This window comes from Diorhabda carinulata, chromosome X (genome assembly GCF_026250575.1).
Source record: "Diorhabda carinulata isolate Delta chromosome X, icDioCari1.1, whole genome shotgun sequence".
Lineage (NCBI taxonomy): Eukaryota > Metazoa > Arthropoda > Insecta > Coleoptera > Chrysomelidae > Diorhabda > Diorhabda carinulata.
The window spans coordinates 31,770,905-31,785,640 of record NC_079472.1 but is presented as its reverse complement, the minus strand read 5'-3'; the positions used below and the strand labels follow the sequence as shown (position 1 = coordinate 31,785,640).

At 28.4% G+C, this 14,736-nt stretch overlaps 2 protein-coding genes across 6 annotated transcripts in view; both read left to right on the top strand.

Annotated features, from left to right (window-relative positions):
• The window catches only part of LOC130900840 (uncharacterized), a 41,549-nt gene extending 39,897 nt beyond the window's left edge, over positions 1–1,652 (top strand). For all 4 annotated transcript variants that reach the window (XM_057811741.1, XM_057811742.1, XM_057811740.1 and 1 more), the window contains one exon: positions 1,126–1,652. In XM_057811741.1, coding sequence (XP_057667724.1) covers positions 1,126–1,405 — 280 coding nt within the window. In that variant the 3' untranslated portion in view covers positions 1,406–1,652. The remainder of the gene's footprint in view (positions 1–1,125) is intronic.
• Positions 1,653–4,282: 2,630 nt separating this feature from the next.
• LOC130900814 (vanin-like protein 3) lies at positions 4,283–9,457 on the top strand. Of its 2 annotated transcripts, none has more exons than XM_057811702.1 (8): positions 4,283–4,399; positions 4,517–4,651; positions 4,702–4,994; positions 5,442–5,656; positions 6,579–6,683; positions 6,786–6,974; positions 7,595–7,850; positions 9,067–9,457. In XM_057811702.1, exons 1-8 carry the CDS (start codon positions 4,337–4,339, stop codon positions 9,431–9,433), a joined length of 1,623 nt encoding a protein of 540 aa, XP_057667685.1. In that variant the 5' UTR covers positions 4,283–4,336; the 3' UTR covers positions 9,434–9,457. The 2 variants fall into 2 exon arrangements, with proteins under 2 accessions (XP_057667685.1, XP_057667684.1); XM_057811701.1 differs by having other exon boundaries at positions 4,289–4,399; positions 6,771–6,974.
• The last annotated feature ends 5,279 nt before the right edge of the window (positions 9,458–14,736 follow it).

Below are 14,736 nucleotides of genomic sequence, written 5' to 3'. Positions count from 1 at the left end.
ATTTGGTATCTAAGAAATTCATCCTATAACTTTGGTACAAGGTATGGAGTCGTTGCCCCTATTTTGGCAATACTGTTTGCTCCCTCATTTCCGGGTATATTCTGGTGTGGCTATTTTGTTATCTAACGCTTGTAGAGTTTGTTTCTACTTCTATGTTAGTTTGGACGTGCACCAGGACCTTCAACGTCGCTTGGCTATCTGAGAGAATGTATCTCCTGAGCACGTTTGTTTATTGCTAGCAATTCTACCTGAAAAATGGTGAGTGATGTTCCTAGAGGTATGGAGAGCTTGCATTTTGGTGCAGATCCTTGTGTTAGCTTCGAATCATGTGTGTACTAGATAGATAGATACCAGATAGTCATTAATTACTACTTCGAATGGGATATCTGTGTTCATCATGCTATTCATTTGGTCCATTAGTTTGCCACTGCTTTGTAGCTTTAATCAGTTCTAGAATTCTCAGGTGACTCGTCAGATTTCCTGGTTTTAATTAGTCTTCGGGTGCCGTTAAATGCCTCTTTATTGACTACAAGGTGAAGGGTAGACAGTCACCGATTGTTGTAGTAGAACGAGGGCGTCCAATTCAAGGTTTGTTATATTGTTGTATTCTAGTGGTACGTGTGTTTATATATTGATTTATTGTGATCTACAGTTAACTTTACTGTTTTTTTAACGACCGTTTATCAACCGTCTCAGCAGATTTAGTAGCGCCTCTAAGGATGTGGTGGCACAGGACTTTTGATGAACTTGCCTTTTTCATAAGCAAATTGTTTAGTGTGAAGTGGTTTTCTTGAAAGAACCGTGCTTCTAAGGTATTGTTGTACGGTTTGAATTAATATAGAATTAAATTTGAAAAATACATTTTTTTACACAATTTTTCAAGTGTAGCGAAAATAATTTCCCAATAAAAGAGAATCATCTATCTATCATTTAGAATTGAAACACTTTTTCACACACAACAGATATGTATCAAGTCGAAACTTTGGAATGCTTTATTTCACAATCCTCCATCTATGATACTATTTTCTTAGATGAAATACATCAACTATTAGATCCTTTGTTTTTTTTTGACTTGATACGGTTTTCAAAGGGATGTGCGATATGATCCGATATTATTTTCGACAGGTCTAGAATATTGAACGATCAAATGAGGATAGTGGAAACTGAAGAAAAAATGAATAATTTCATAAAGATACTAGCTGATGTATTTGATGAATCGAAAAGCGATATTACCACCATGCCGAAAGGAATGTCGAACGGTTTATTGAACGATTTGAAAAATTTACAAAAAGAAAAAGATAGAATTAGTAAATACGACAACATGCCGGATGAATTCGATTGTATAAACAAAGAAGCGACAATATTAGAAGAGAAGACTGAAGATATCGAACATACAAAATTGTGAATGAATAAGAAAATGACACAGTTGATTAGTTGTAGAAAAATTTTTGTCTGTCAAAAATTTTATTAATATCTTCGGTAGTAAGCATACATTCCAATGTTACCAACTTTTTAAATTTGCCTTTCGGAACCTATTTTCATTTCATTTCAAAGAGACTGAACTGATTATATTTGTTTGACTTTTTCTTATGTAGTGTGCCTTTACCCCGTTAAAAATGTATTTTAACAATTAAATATTAAAGTATTCTTTATCTCTGTGATACATACAAAAATATTAAAAAAACCATTCCAATTTGTTAAACTTTTATCTTGAAATTACGTCATTAATAATTTCATTCCTGTTATTCTTGTAACTAGTAAAATTAGTAACAATACGATTATTATACTCTAGAATTTAGCAGACTTATAATCTAAATTGTTACCAAATTTAAATAAATTACCTTTCGTAAAGGTGTTTATCTTGTTTTATTCAACATCCTTATCCTTTAGCCTCATTATACCATTGGGAAAATTGGAAATATATGATCGTATAAGGTAATTAACTGGTAAAATCTTTTTCCTTCATTGGTACTATCAAATTACCTTTATGATCCTTTTTAACGGTTATGGTACATATTAAAAGTTAGTATACATGAAAATGCAGCAATAAGAATATGTGCCAACAAGTCAAATACTTTATTTACTTCAGTTAAGTTTTAAAAAGAAAACTTCTAACATTAGCCAGTATTACAGGCCTTTAAGGCACTTGACTTATTTGTCTTTTCTCCATGGTCTTCAACTGCTTTCATAATTCTTCTCCACAAATTCTGATTCTTCACTTTTGCACCTTAGTTTGGTTTTTTCTTTAAATATCTTCCAACACTGCATCCAACTACTTTTCCTTTTACCTTCCTCTTCTTCTGTGACCTTTATTGCCAATACATTTTCCGGCATCCTTGTAGTAAACTCCAACCGTTTCACTCGTAAACATTTATGTAAAAACAAATTCTTTTAGCACTAGTTACGCATTTGACTTCTTTTTCTTTTTGCATCGACCTTCAACTGCTTCACAATTCTTCTCAATAGATTGTGTACTTTAGCAACCCAATTGAGTCTAAGTCTTCTAACACTGCATTCTGCCATTTATACTTCAATCTACCTCTTCTTATATCTCCTTCACCTTCTTCTGTGAACTTGTTTTGCAAATACATTTTCTGGCATCCTTTTAGTCTGCCCCAATCATCATACTCTTTGAGGTTTTATGGAACTTATTACTGGCGAATATTTATACACATTCTTCAATTCTTGATTAGTTCTTCTTTAAGTATTTCATTCATTTTCATTCCTCAACTAATTCCTTTCCCTTATAACCAGTTTCTTCCTCTGCCTTTGTTAAAATCGATGTTCTACTTCCGTATGTAACTGTTGGTCGTATTAATGTTTTGTATATTCTAATTATGGCTACCTCAGGTAATTCCTTAGATCTTATCAACTTAATTTAAAGATAATTTTCTTTAGTAAGCTATTTTCAATATTAAAACAGTTTCACTAGCATTTTTACCAAGTAGAAAACATTCACACCTGCAGTATGTTAACTTCAACTTGGCATCTTAAAAAACGTAACAAGAACCATGAATTATGCTATTCCAATTATTATTGGTCCCATTATGCTAGAATAAATAGTACTTATATCATGATATGATATACTGATTCTCTCTAATTCATATGCAAATAATCTCTATTTCTGACATATTTCTATAATTTATAGCCAAATAATCTATTTGGACAATTTCTACATTTCCACACATTGTATCTTCCTATTAACCTACATCTATATAAATTTTCCTTGGAAAATCACTCTCTTATAATGTAACGAACTCGTACATGTGAAACTTTCTTTATACTACCATAATTCTCATCTATGTCCCTCTTCAACGGTTATGGTAACTTAATATCCATAAAAATGCAACAATAATAAGATATATGAAGATATTATTCGAAAATATTCTTAATTAGGACATGTGAATCAAATCTTTTTATTTATAACCAAATAATCTTTATTTCAAACACTTAAACAATATTCTCATCATCATATCTTCCTATTCACCTGATTCAATTGAGAAAATTGTCCTAAAAAGTAATTAAAAAACCAAATTCTTCATTATCGTTACAACGCTTGCCTGCGAGTATATAATCTTCGAATAGGTTAAGAAATTAAAGGTTATGTTCATAGATCACATATATTTAGATAGTTCGCGTCAATATTTTGTTCTTATTGAATTGCCAACCGTCTGGGGAGTAAATACTAATTTGACATACGTCACAATATGATGGCACGAAATTTAAATATTATTTCACCTTATTTCATACCTGATAATGGGTAATAAAATTTATCTTTTTTTCTTATCTCAAACTTGTATATTTTTAAGGTGATATAATAATTATTCAATTAATTATAATAATAAACTCGACTAAACAATAATCAGAACCGGAATCAATATTGCAATACGAATATAAATTGAGTTATAACCACAGATATCTAGTTAGATAGTTGAATGGTATTTTATAATGGTAAATTATACTGATTATATATAAAATAGATCTAAAATCGAGATAAGTCATCATTAAAGCATGTAAAAAGAGGTCTAAGAAGTAGAAAGTTGAAGAAAAGTAAAACTACTTTGAGTTATCAGTGTTTAAAGAATAATGTGTGGTTATAACACTACTGCTGGGACATTTTGTTTTTATTGTATGCGTTTTATGTATTTTAACATTTTGTTTCATACTCATACAATTATAATCACTCATAAAATTTCAATTTGATACAATTGTTTAGATTGAATTATTAACTGGATCCTACCCTGCATTAAACTTGAAATAGGGTTTTATAATTTACATAACTAATATCAGCTACTTACGTGTACGCGTTCAGGTGTTTTAATAATTGTTAGCTAAAATGAAACTAGAAATATTTTTTTATGTGTTCACAACAATTTTTTTATACACATTTAGTCAAAAAGTAAGTTTCTCATTGTATTTACTTCATTATAAAACATCACGTGTATCGATCATGGTGTATATATATTTATAACAGGGTGGTAATAGGAAATTTTTATTGCTTACAAAATAATTTAAGGTAAATCTTTCCAAAACATATAAGGCAGCAGTAGTGGAATATCACACGGAAGATATTGATGAGATTATATCAGATGATGAAAAAATATTGATTCGAGCAAAAAATCATATCGATTTACTACAAAGTATTGATGAGGTAAACAATTTTAAAAAATATTTAATAAACTATCTTTGTTCATATTATAGGATTTGGAAATAATACTTTTTCCAGAAAAAAGTTTGTATTCTCATGAAAATCTAGCAAATATTAGCAGTAAAATTCCCAAAAAAATGGAAAATATTTGCAATTCTTCGGATATACAGTTTAAAGAATATTTAAAATTATTTTCTTGTGCTGCATCTAAATATAACACTTCTATAGCTATTAATGTTATAGAAAAGAAGCAATGTAGTCCAGAAGACATGAATAATTCTTGTGTTGAACAAGTTTACTATAACACAGTTGTGGTGTTTGATAATAAAGGATGTCTAGCCGGAAGGTAATTCGTTTTAACTTACGACATCCCTGTAAAATTAATTTGGCGCTAAAATTATATAACTAGCGGACACGACAGACGAAATCTAGTATTTAGTGCTGGTTGGTATATTGTTAAGTTATTAATTTGTAGTTATACCTGTATACTCGCGTCAGTGACCAATCAAAAGCACACGAACGAAATTACAAAACAAATTGTTATGAAGAATGTACTCTCCCAAAATCATTTCAATTTTTCAATGCAATTTCGCGCTCATTTTTATTTTATATGTTATCGGATGCTTGAAAGTAGAATGAATGAATTGGAATTTACGCGATGTTGCCGCGTTTCAATTATAACAAATAATCTGGATTTCTATCTGTCTCATTTTATTATGTTTTGTTGAAAATAAATATATATAAACCTTTCGTTTCTCTTAATGATAAAACAAAAACGTTTCTGCTGTTATAGATATCGCAAATGGAATTTATTCGGAGAATATCAATTAACCAAACCGAATATTATGGATTTAACAGTAATTACAACTAAAAATAATATAAAGTTCGGTATTTTTAATTGTTTCGATATCATGTTCGATATGCCAGCTTTAAATTTAACTCGTGATTTAGATATAAAAAATATATTGTTTCCAAACAACTGGATTTCTGAACTCCCATATTTGACAGGTAACTATTTTCACATAATGAACCATTCCAGAATGACATCATTGACACTTCGGCCATCTTTGCACACTATCTTATACGAATACTTGTTGTATTTGTAAACATTGGCGTTTTCATTTTTAAATCCTCAATTTTAGGCAAATTCATTAAAAAATATTATCGTTTTTGTTGTGTTGTGAATTGTTCATCGCGTTATGAACGATTTCCTGCCGTTTTTACCAACAGAGAACAGATGAAATGCTTGATTAAGAGCTTTGGAAAGGATCTTAAACAGTCAATGCATAGGGGTCAAAATTGTCTATAATTCACATTTTTTTATATTTCACATCACTGTTTGAGATCAGACAATACAAATAGTGTATTAGATTCTTTTTAATGATTATAAAATGAACATAATGAAACCGACAATATTTATAAGACACCCTCTATATTCACTTCGATCTATTTTGTCGAAATAATAAAAAACACAAAAGTCGCAATTGAAACACAACATGTGCACGTTAACAAACGTGGAATAAATATTTTTTTTGTGCAACCCCACCAAAATGGCCGACTAGTCAAAGTCACGTGTTCTAGAATGGTCTATAGATTGGCGGGTATCTTGTTTATTTGGAACGAAAGTATCCCAACTATGAAATGATTCTCTAAATCGGATTATAACTGAAATTTTTGAATAACATACAGCATTGCCACTATATTCTATTATTCTATAGGCGAGTTTAAAAAACTTTTATATATGAAAGAATAGTTTGTTTACAATGGGAAGCAACAAACATTTTCAGTTAAGAGGCAACGCAGATGTTTTTAAATATATATTTAATAATTTTTAATAAACGAATTCTATAATGAACATAAAAAGAAAAAAAAATGATTGTCTGCGTGGTGTATGTGTTGAAATCTAATAAAAACAATGAATTATGAATAGCTTTACAAGTGCAGCAGATGTGGGCTCAGGAAAACAATGTCGTTTTATTATCCTCTGGTCAAAACAATCCAAAAACAGGTGCAAGTGGAACTGGAATATATATTGGTAAGAATTACAATATATATGTTCATAACTTCCATGTTGTGTATTGTAATTATTTTTTGCGTATTCTTATCACTAATATAAAAAAAGTTAATTATGTCGTAGGGAATCGAGGTCCTTTGGACTTTATATTTATCGGAGGAGCTGGTGGTTCTTCAGTAATAGTGAAGACAGTACCCAATTTATTGGAAAATAAAGATATTATTAATAGTACAGTAAATCAAGTATATGATACAGATACATTAGCAGAAGGTTTAGATGATTTTTTTCTTTTACGAGATTTATCAATGGATGGTACGTATTAAAATACATACATATTTAATATTAATTATTTGTATTGATAAATGGAATTTAAATCTATTTAAATATATTTCGGTGGAAACAATATTTATAAGAGAATTCTGCTTCACAAGATGACAAAACAGTCAATGACCAGAAAAGATAACTAATTATATGGTGGCGAATGCATATCAAAACCATACAAAAGAAGAATAAAAAGCATATTGAAGTAATTGAAGAACTGTCAAAGATCATAAGAGAGAACTAATGCATATTGAAGCCATAAAAAAGAAGAATAAATAGAGAAAAAACAGTCAATGATTACAAAGACAGTGTTCTATTATGAAGAATGCATATTGAACTCATGAAAAAGAAGAATTGAAGGAAGAACTGTCAATAATCGTTAGTGACAACTAATTGCCAGAATTATATGATAGAAATGCTAATCGAAACCATAAAAAAAGAAGAAGTAGAGTAAGATATATCAATGATTCTAAGATACAACTAATGGTGAGTGTTATACGAGCAAGGGTCAAAAATATTGTTTGATAGGTATAGTAAGTCGAAAAAGGACATCAGAAACTGATTTTTTACAAGGAGAAGTCAACTTTTAACATATAATTGTCATGTTCTAGATCACACAGCTATTTTAATGCCTGAATATGAAAGACTGATAGAAGAAACAGTTTGTAATGGAGACAAAGACAGAATTTGTTGTCACTTCAAAATATCTATAAGTACCCTACCAATAATTCAACGTAAACATAGATATAAATACCATATGGTGGCTTTCAATGGCGTTCGATCTTTTTCTGGATTAAGAAATGCTGGTATAGAATCTTGTGGAATTGTTGCGTGCCTAAATGAATCTTTATCGTCATGTGCATTAAGGTAAATGAGAAAAAAAACTACTTGGTGTAATTCAAAAAGTTAACACAATTATTTTTAGATATGTACGATTTATTTTATTTGTCTATACTTGCTCAGTTTGGGATCATAATAAAAAATCACGTTAGTTTATCCTTGTCGAGATCATAGAATCCATTTATCGAGGACAAAGATGTACGGTTTTACTAATAATTGGATTGTTCAGCTTTCGGTTTAGCTTGGAGAAAGACGTAAAGTAAAAAAAGACAACAATAATTGTTGCTCACGTTTTTATTTATTCAACTCACAATCTAATTGGAATCTGTTCTCTCGGATTCATTTCCTGGTTAGGTTAAGTTAAATTTTGTTTTGATTAGGTTAGGTTTACTTTAACCTCGATTAGGTTAGGTTATCTTAATTCAAGTCAACGAATCCAATTCTGGGTAAAACCGCACATGTGAACCTCCACAAATAGATTTGCGACATAGATAACAACGTGTAATGATTTTTAATACATTTTTTTACCTAATTCAACTAATCAATATAACTTCAAAATTTGGTAACGCAAATTATTGCATCAATAAATGACAATTTATTATAGGGTAAGAAACTATTTATACTATAATTTCATAATTGTGGAGTAGATAATTAAAAAATACCAAAAATATACTTCATAACTATCAGATTTATTCAAATTATATTTTTTCTACAATTTTTGAAATTTAAAACAATTGACCTAAGACCAATCCTGTATTATTGTCTATTAACGTACATGTTTGAAATAATTTAAAAGTAGTGCAACCGCTATACTAAATTGGTGAGAGAGAGAAAGAGAGAAAGTAGATAATCCCAACCGTTTAGTAATTTTTCAAATTTAGCGTTGGCAAAACTGGGTCGGTTTGTCTGCTTGCTCTGTCTTCACACATTCATGTGCCATTCTTTCATCACGTAAGGTTGAAATTAAAATTGTTTCTAATATGGCGGAGTCGAGTCGTTATTGTTATACACTTGAATTATTTCTAACAAGAAAAAGTGTCATTTTCTATTTTCAATAACTTATGATATATATATATATATATATATATATATATATATATATATATATATATATATATATATATATATATATATATATATATATATATATATATATGTTGCATGAAAGATAATGGTTTAATTTTAGCAGTGAAATGATTATATAATTAATTTCTATATCTAATGAAAATGTTTTTTTTTCAAGATTTCCGAATTATTCTGAAATCTACTGGCCAATCGTTTTCGATTTAATATCAATCGAAGCTAATTTTTCTATTGACAGTAAACGAATTCAGTATCCCAGTTCGTTATTAACTTCGTTACGACCGATTTCTCCTAAATGTACTACATGGGAAACAGAAAAACTTCCCAAATATTTGAGGAGAAAATATACGTTAAATGAAGCCGAAAATCGGTTACTAACTTTTGGAATATTCGGAAGAGATTTTAATAGAGATGGTGACCTTATAATTCCGAATGCAATATGCAAGTCAACAGTAGCTTCCTATGCAACCATTTCAATAACAATAATTTGTAATATCCTGTTTAATTATATAAAATTTAATTGTTGATTAAATATATTTACAATTGAATCATTTGACTTGTTTATTGAATGTTGATGACACAGTTCATTATACTTTATCGGCAACATTGTAAAAATTATTTACCAAAATAAATAATTTTAATGGTAATAGGGTATGATGATGTTTGTAGATTTGAAATAATCTACAGGGTGCTCCATTAAAAAAATAAATTTTTCGATGTTTTGTTGATTTACTGAACTTATTTTGTATTTCTAGAAATAATAAATAAATAAAAGAAATAAATCAGAAATTTTTAGGTTAGAATGTGTGTAAGATGTTTTTGTTACAATTTTTCTTGAATAAAATACTAAAAAAGTTCTGCAAATATTATTTATTAGTTGCCCATACACCCTACCCAAAACAAATGAATTGATTTAGGTTGAATAGTTATTTCGAGTTGAATTTTTAAAGCTTACAATTCCATAATGAATAACCTTATATAGTGAGGGTTGTTGAACTTAAACAAAACTAACAACCAGCTGATACACGAATCAATCATGTTGAGTCCAGTTCAGTTAATGAACTTGAATGTAATTGTAGCGGCACAAGAGATAAATTCGACTTAAAATAAATGAAGTTATCTTGTTTCTTGTACAATACTAATATTAGTGAACTTTTATATTTGCATTGTACATTTAATATCTGTTCTTTTGTAGAGAATTTGAAAATTTATACAACTGACTTTCAAATATACATCAAACTTCTGCATTTTTTTTGTACTTACAGCAAAAAAAGTACGATGTGGATCTGTTAAATTGATGGATTCACACAAAGTAGTGAAAGTATTTTAAACTTCGATTTCATTAATATAATGGAAACTGACAAGACACATGCTTCCTAGGTGTATTATAAAAAACCAGTATATTCAATTATTTTTATACATCCGCCAAATTTCGCGCTCATTTTTTACTTCTATTTTGTGAGACACGTGAAAGTAGGATGAAATATTGGAATGTACACAATGTTGCCATGGTTCATGTAGTCGTATTATTCTATCAATTATAATTAGCAACATTAATAAAAAGTCTAGTTTTTTAAATTTCTTTATTCGTACTTGGTCACAATAAAAAACTTCTAAATTATAGAATAAATGCTAGTAAAAAATTATCAACAAACAAGCAGGTTTGTTTTACAACGACATTTAGATGGTTGTTAAAACAAAAGTAACTAAATTTCTCCCTAGAATTGCCATAAATTATTAATTAAAATCGTGTGCAGATTTTAATTAAGTTTGTTGCCATTTAATTTGCATGCAAGCTGCACTTATAGAAAAATCTGATATAAAAATCTAATTTAATGTCCGTTAAATTAGCTTGAATTGAATAAATTTTGGGTAAATTAACATTTTCTTCTTCTGTACACATGCAATTTTTAGCTTACTCCATAAACAACATGGATATTGTTGTCAAATATGTCATTGTCAGATATACATAATAGCGCCAGATAATCACTCATTACAATTTGAACAGAATGTTTGACTTCGATATTAAACTAGGAAATATTCCAAGAAAAGTTACGTGAATGAATTGGCAACATCATTCTTAAAAAATAAAGGTATTAAAGGGTTTCTACAAGTTGAAGATATAATAGCTGAAATTTGACATCGTTGCCACTTGACCTTACCAATAAAAAATAACTGCTTTAATTATTAATACAAAAAATTATTATTTTTTTGTAATTACGCGGAAAATTGAAACAATACAATAGAAATTTTTCTGAGGAAACTTTTTTTTTATATTCTATGGAAATAGAGAAAGCAGTCTATTGTGTTAGTGGATAAAAAAAAATCAATACTCGTGGTTCCTCACTCTCGAAACATTCTCACTAGTATCGATTTTTTATATTCTAACTCAATATACCATTACGTAGTCACATAAATATATATAATTTGAATAAATTATTTGAGTATTTTTGATTACCTATAAATCGATATAATTCAATAAATATTTCCTTTTTGAAAAATTTCAAGATTTTTTAGAATAAATAACTATATACCTACTTACAAAAATGGCTTAATGAAACATGGCAACATATCTCTAGCTTAAGAAGATAATTATGACTTTCTTCTACTTGAAAAACCGAATAAAATTGCCGAGATATATTAATTGTACTTTTTGACTCTTTTTCGAGTGTAAAGTGAAATAATGAGACGTTTTACGATCAAATTTTCTTGTTGCTATGGAGTGAATGAATGAAAAATAACAAAATTCATTCATACAATCATGATAGTCGACAAACAATTATATAAAGTTGATTTAATTATTGAGAAATTATATGAAAACCAAGTTCACATATTAATTTATATAAAGGATGATTCTGATATTTTCCAAGATATTTAACTCATTACAAGAGCTGTTAATACATAAATTATTTCGCTGAATTCTACGAGTTTGAGTTTCATGGAAATTTGTTTTACATTCAAGAATCTGTTAAGAGTTAAAATTGCCACGTGGTTAAATATTATATTTTTGTAATATTAATTTTGATTGACATAAATAAAACTAATTAGTGTTTTCTCAAAAATTTGCATGCAAAAATTCCATCTTATTATCAAACATCACGCTGATGTAAACAAGTTAAATTCTTTCTAAAACGGTCCAAAATAAGCCATTCGTATTTCAAAAAAAATTCACAATTAGAATGGAAGATTTTGATAAGTGAACCAATCGAAACTGGCCTTGACTTTTAACAAAATGCATGTCAGCGACATGCCCCATAGTTTATATTTTATATAGATAACTTTTGATTACTTAGAACCTCTCACGTTGACCTAAACTATGCTGATTCCATTTTTTGTATTTCTTCATTGATACACAATTTATTTACAATGTCAGAAAATAGTTATTATTATTATGCCAAAAAAGGGGATGTAATGAGTCATTACTTCTAATTACAAAATCAAAGAAATGAATATTTATTAAATATTAAACTTAACCTTTGCTAAAGCTCATAATATACAGTGTTGTCATATTTACTTTACATTTCGGGCAGAACAAAATTAGTTTATTTCCCTTCTTTAATTATATTTTCATGGAATATTAGACATTAAACTTCAAGTCTTCATCAAAATATTTAAATAATGTGGAATCTTACTATAAATAATACAATGTACCTACCTATAGTTTGATAAGTTATTAATATAAAGAAATTCTTAAAAATGTGTCATTGCTAAACAATCAATTTTGGAGATATTAAATATGTTTATTTAGGAATCTAATCAACAGAATCAATAACGATAATTTATATTAAATATTGATATTCTCCTAATCGGGTCGAATACTAATATTCATTTTATGTACGTTTACGTCACCGGTGAGATCTGCAACCCGTTAAGCAGTGCAGTATAAATGATTGAAAACTTTCCAGGAAATTTACCTATAGAGAGTAACTCTACCCTTTTTAAATTTAGTACAGATTACTTCAAACGACTCTAAAAGAATTTTTTATCTCAATATAATAGAATTTAGTTTAGAGCCGCTATAAGACCATTGAAAAATCGTATTTCAAAGGACGTAATTCTAATTTCCTCGAGGTTATGCAATACACAATACTAACTAGTGGTGGAAATCCATAAATATCATTTTTCACAATAATTGTTTCGTATAGCAACAAGGTTCAGTAACCTTATAGTCATAGTTTATATAATAGAAAAGTTATTTAGAATCCAAAATGTGAAAATACATTTGTGAGATTTGCAAAATAATCAATATATTAAAAAAACACAGATAATTACTCTCCATATGAGAAATATTTATCGCAACCTTTTGACACTTGATACATTTTATATATACATAAATTTTGAAAATTAAGTCACTCCTAAAATATTGATAAACCAGGTGCCTATTGGCGCAAATGCTGTCATCCAAACTTTAGTACTAAAAAAAATTTGGGCATTAACAAACATTTTACGTAACGTTTGAAAATGAATAAATCAGGTGGATACCAGTAAAAACCAGTTTGGTATATGGATTGGATTTAGGTACAAAGAAACAATTTGAGTCCAAAATCGAAAGAATTTCATATTAGGAATTTTTTTGTTATTAAACACAAAAATATTTTTCTGACTATATCAATAACCTTTGTAACACAAACATGAAAATTGACAAAATGATAATAGTGATATGTAGATGTCATTGACAAAGAAAAAATATTTGAAGGGTGTAGAATGTGTTTAATAAAGTCCGAGAAATATGAAAAATTATTTAATGATTCAATTAACAGAAAACTATGAACATTGTTGTGAAAAACTAGCGTACGGGGTACAAAATCTTAAATTTTCCAATGATGTACAGGGGAACACAAAAAATATCGAGATTTTGAATCTTAACCTAATTTTTCATGGTTCTAGCTTCACAAAGAGTACTTATATACAATTTAGACAATTTTTACATATGACTATAATATTTTTCAAGGTAACTTCGTATAATTTATTACTTATAGGATGATATAGACTATTGGTTCCCAAACTTTTTTGTTTCATAGACCATTTTCAAAATTGACTTTTTTTTCGTGAAATGAAGGGATTCTATCTTTTGTCTCATTTGAATGGTTTTTTGAAGTTCTTTAAAAAGGATTCAATCATAACTCGGTTTGTATTAGGTCCTTAACCAAAAAAACCGTTACATTTAACTCCTTAGAGTTTTTTCGATAAAATTTAAAGTTTTTCAGTTATTTGTGAAAAATTATATAAAAATTTCAATCACGAATAAGTCGAAAAGTATTGATTTTTGGAAACAACTCCATAGGATAATTTGTGCTCAGAATGATTTTTTCTATCGATTTCGACGGTTAGTTTTAACGAAAATATTCCCACCCCTAGAGTAAAAGTATTGGGTAGACTTTGCTTTTCAAGTTATTTGCTATCTACTGTTGACTTCACTGTTTTTTTTTCGTTTCAGGTGTAGTGGAGCTATAAATCGACGTAAAAGGTCCGAAATTTTTTAGATAACCCTCGTATTAAAAAAAATTTATTTCATTATTAGATATTAGGAGTTGCGCGTGCCCAGTTAAAAAATTTCAGTTTTATGTATTTTCTATATGGACCGAAATATATATTTCCAAATTGACCTCATGTTTAATTAATATTTTGACCAAATAATCTTATAATATATAAATATATTTTTTAATTTAATTTCTGAGAAATCTAATCAATTATATTTATTGAATCAAATTTTTTCCCAAAATCACTTTAGATACCATATTTTTTTCATTTAATTAAATCGTCGATTATATGTTTTTCAAGATATTTTTAAATATACAACGTTGCCGGTTCGTATAAAAATTTCAGTTTC

Coding starts and splice junctions, on each gene's coding strand:
- LOC130900814 (XM_057811701.1), top strand. CDS start 4,337: ATGAAACTAGAAATATTTTTTTATGTGTTCACAACAATTTTTTTATAC. Junction 5,657..6,578: donor TGAACTCCCATATTTGACAG/GTAACTATTTTC, acceptor AATTATGAATAG/CTTTACAAGTGCAGCAGATG. Junction 6,975..7,594: donor ACGAGATTTATCAATGGATG/GTACGTATTAAA, acceptor GTCATGTTCTAG/ATCACACAGCTATTTTAATG.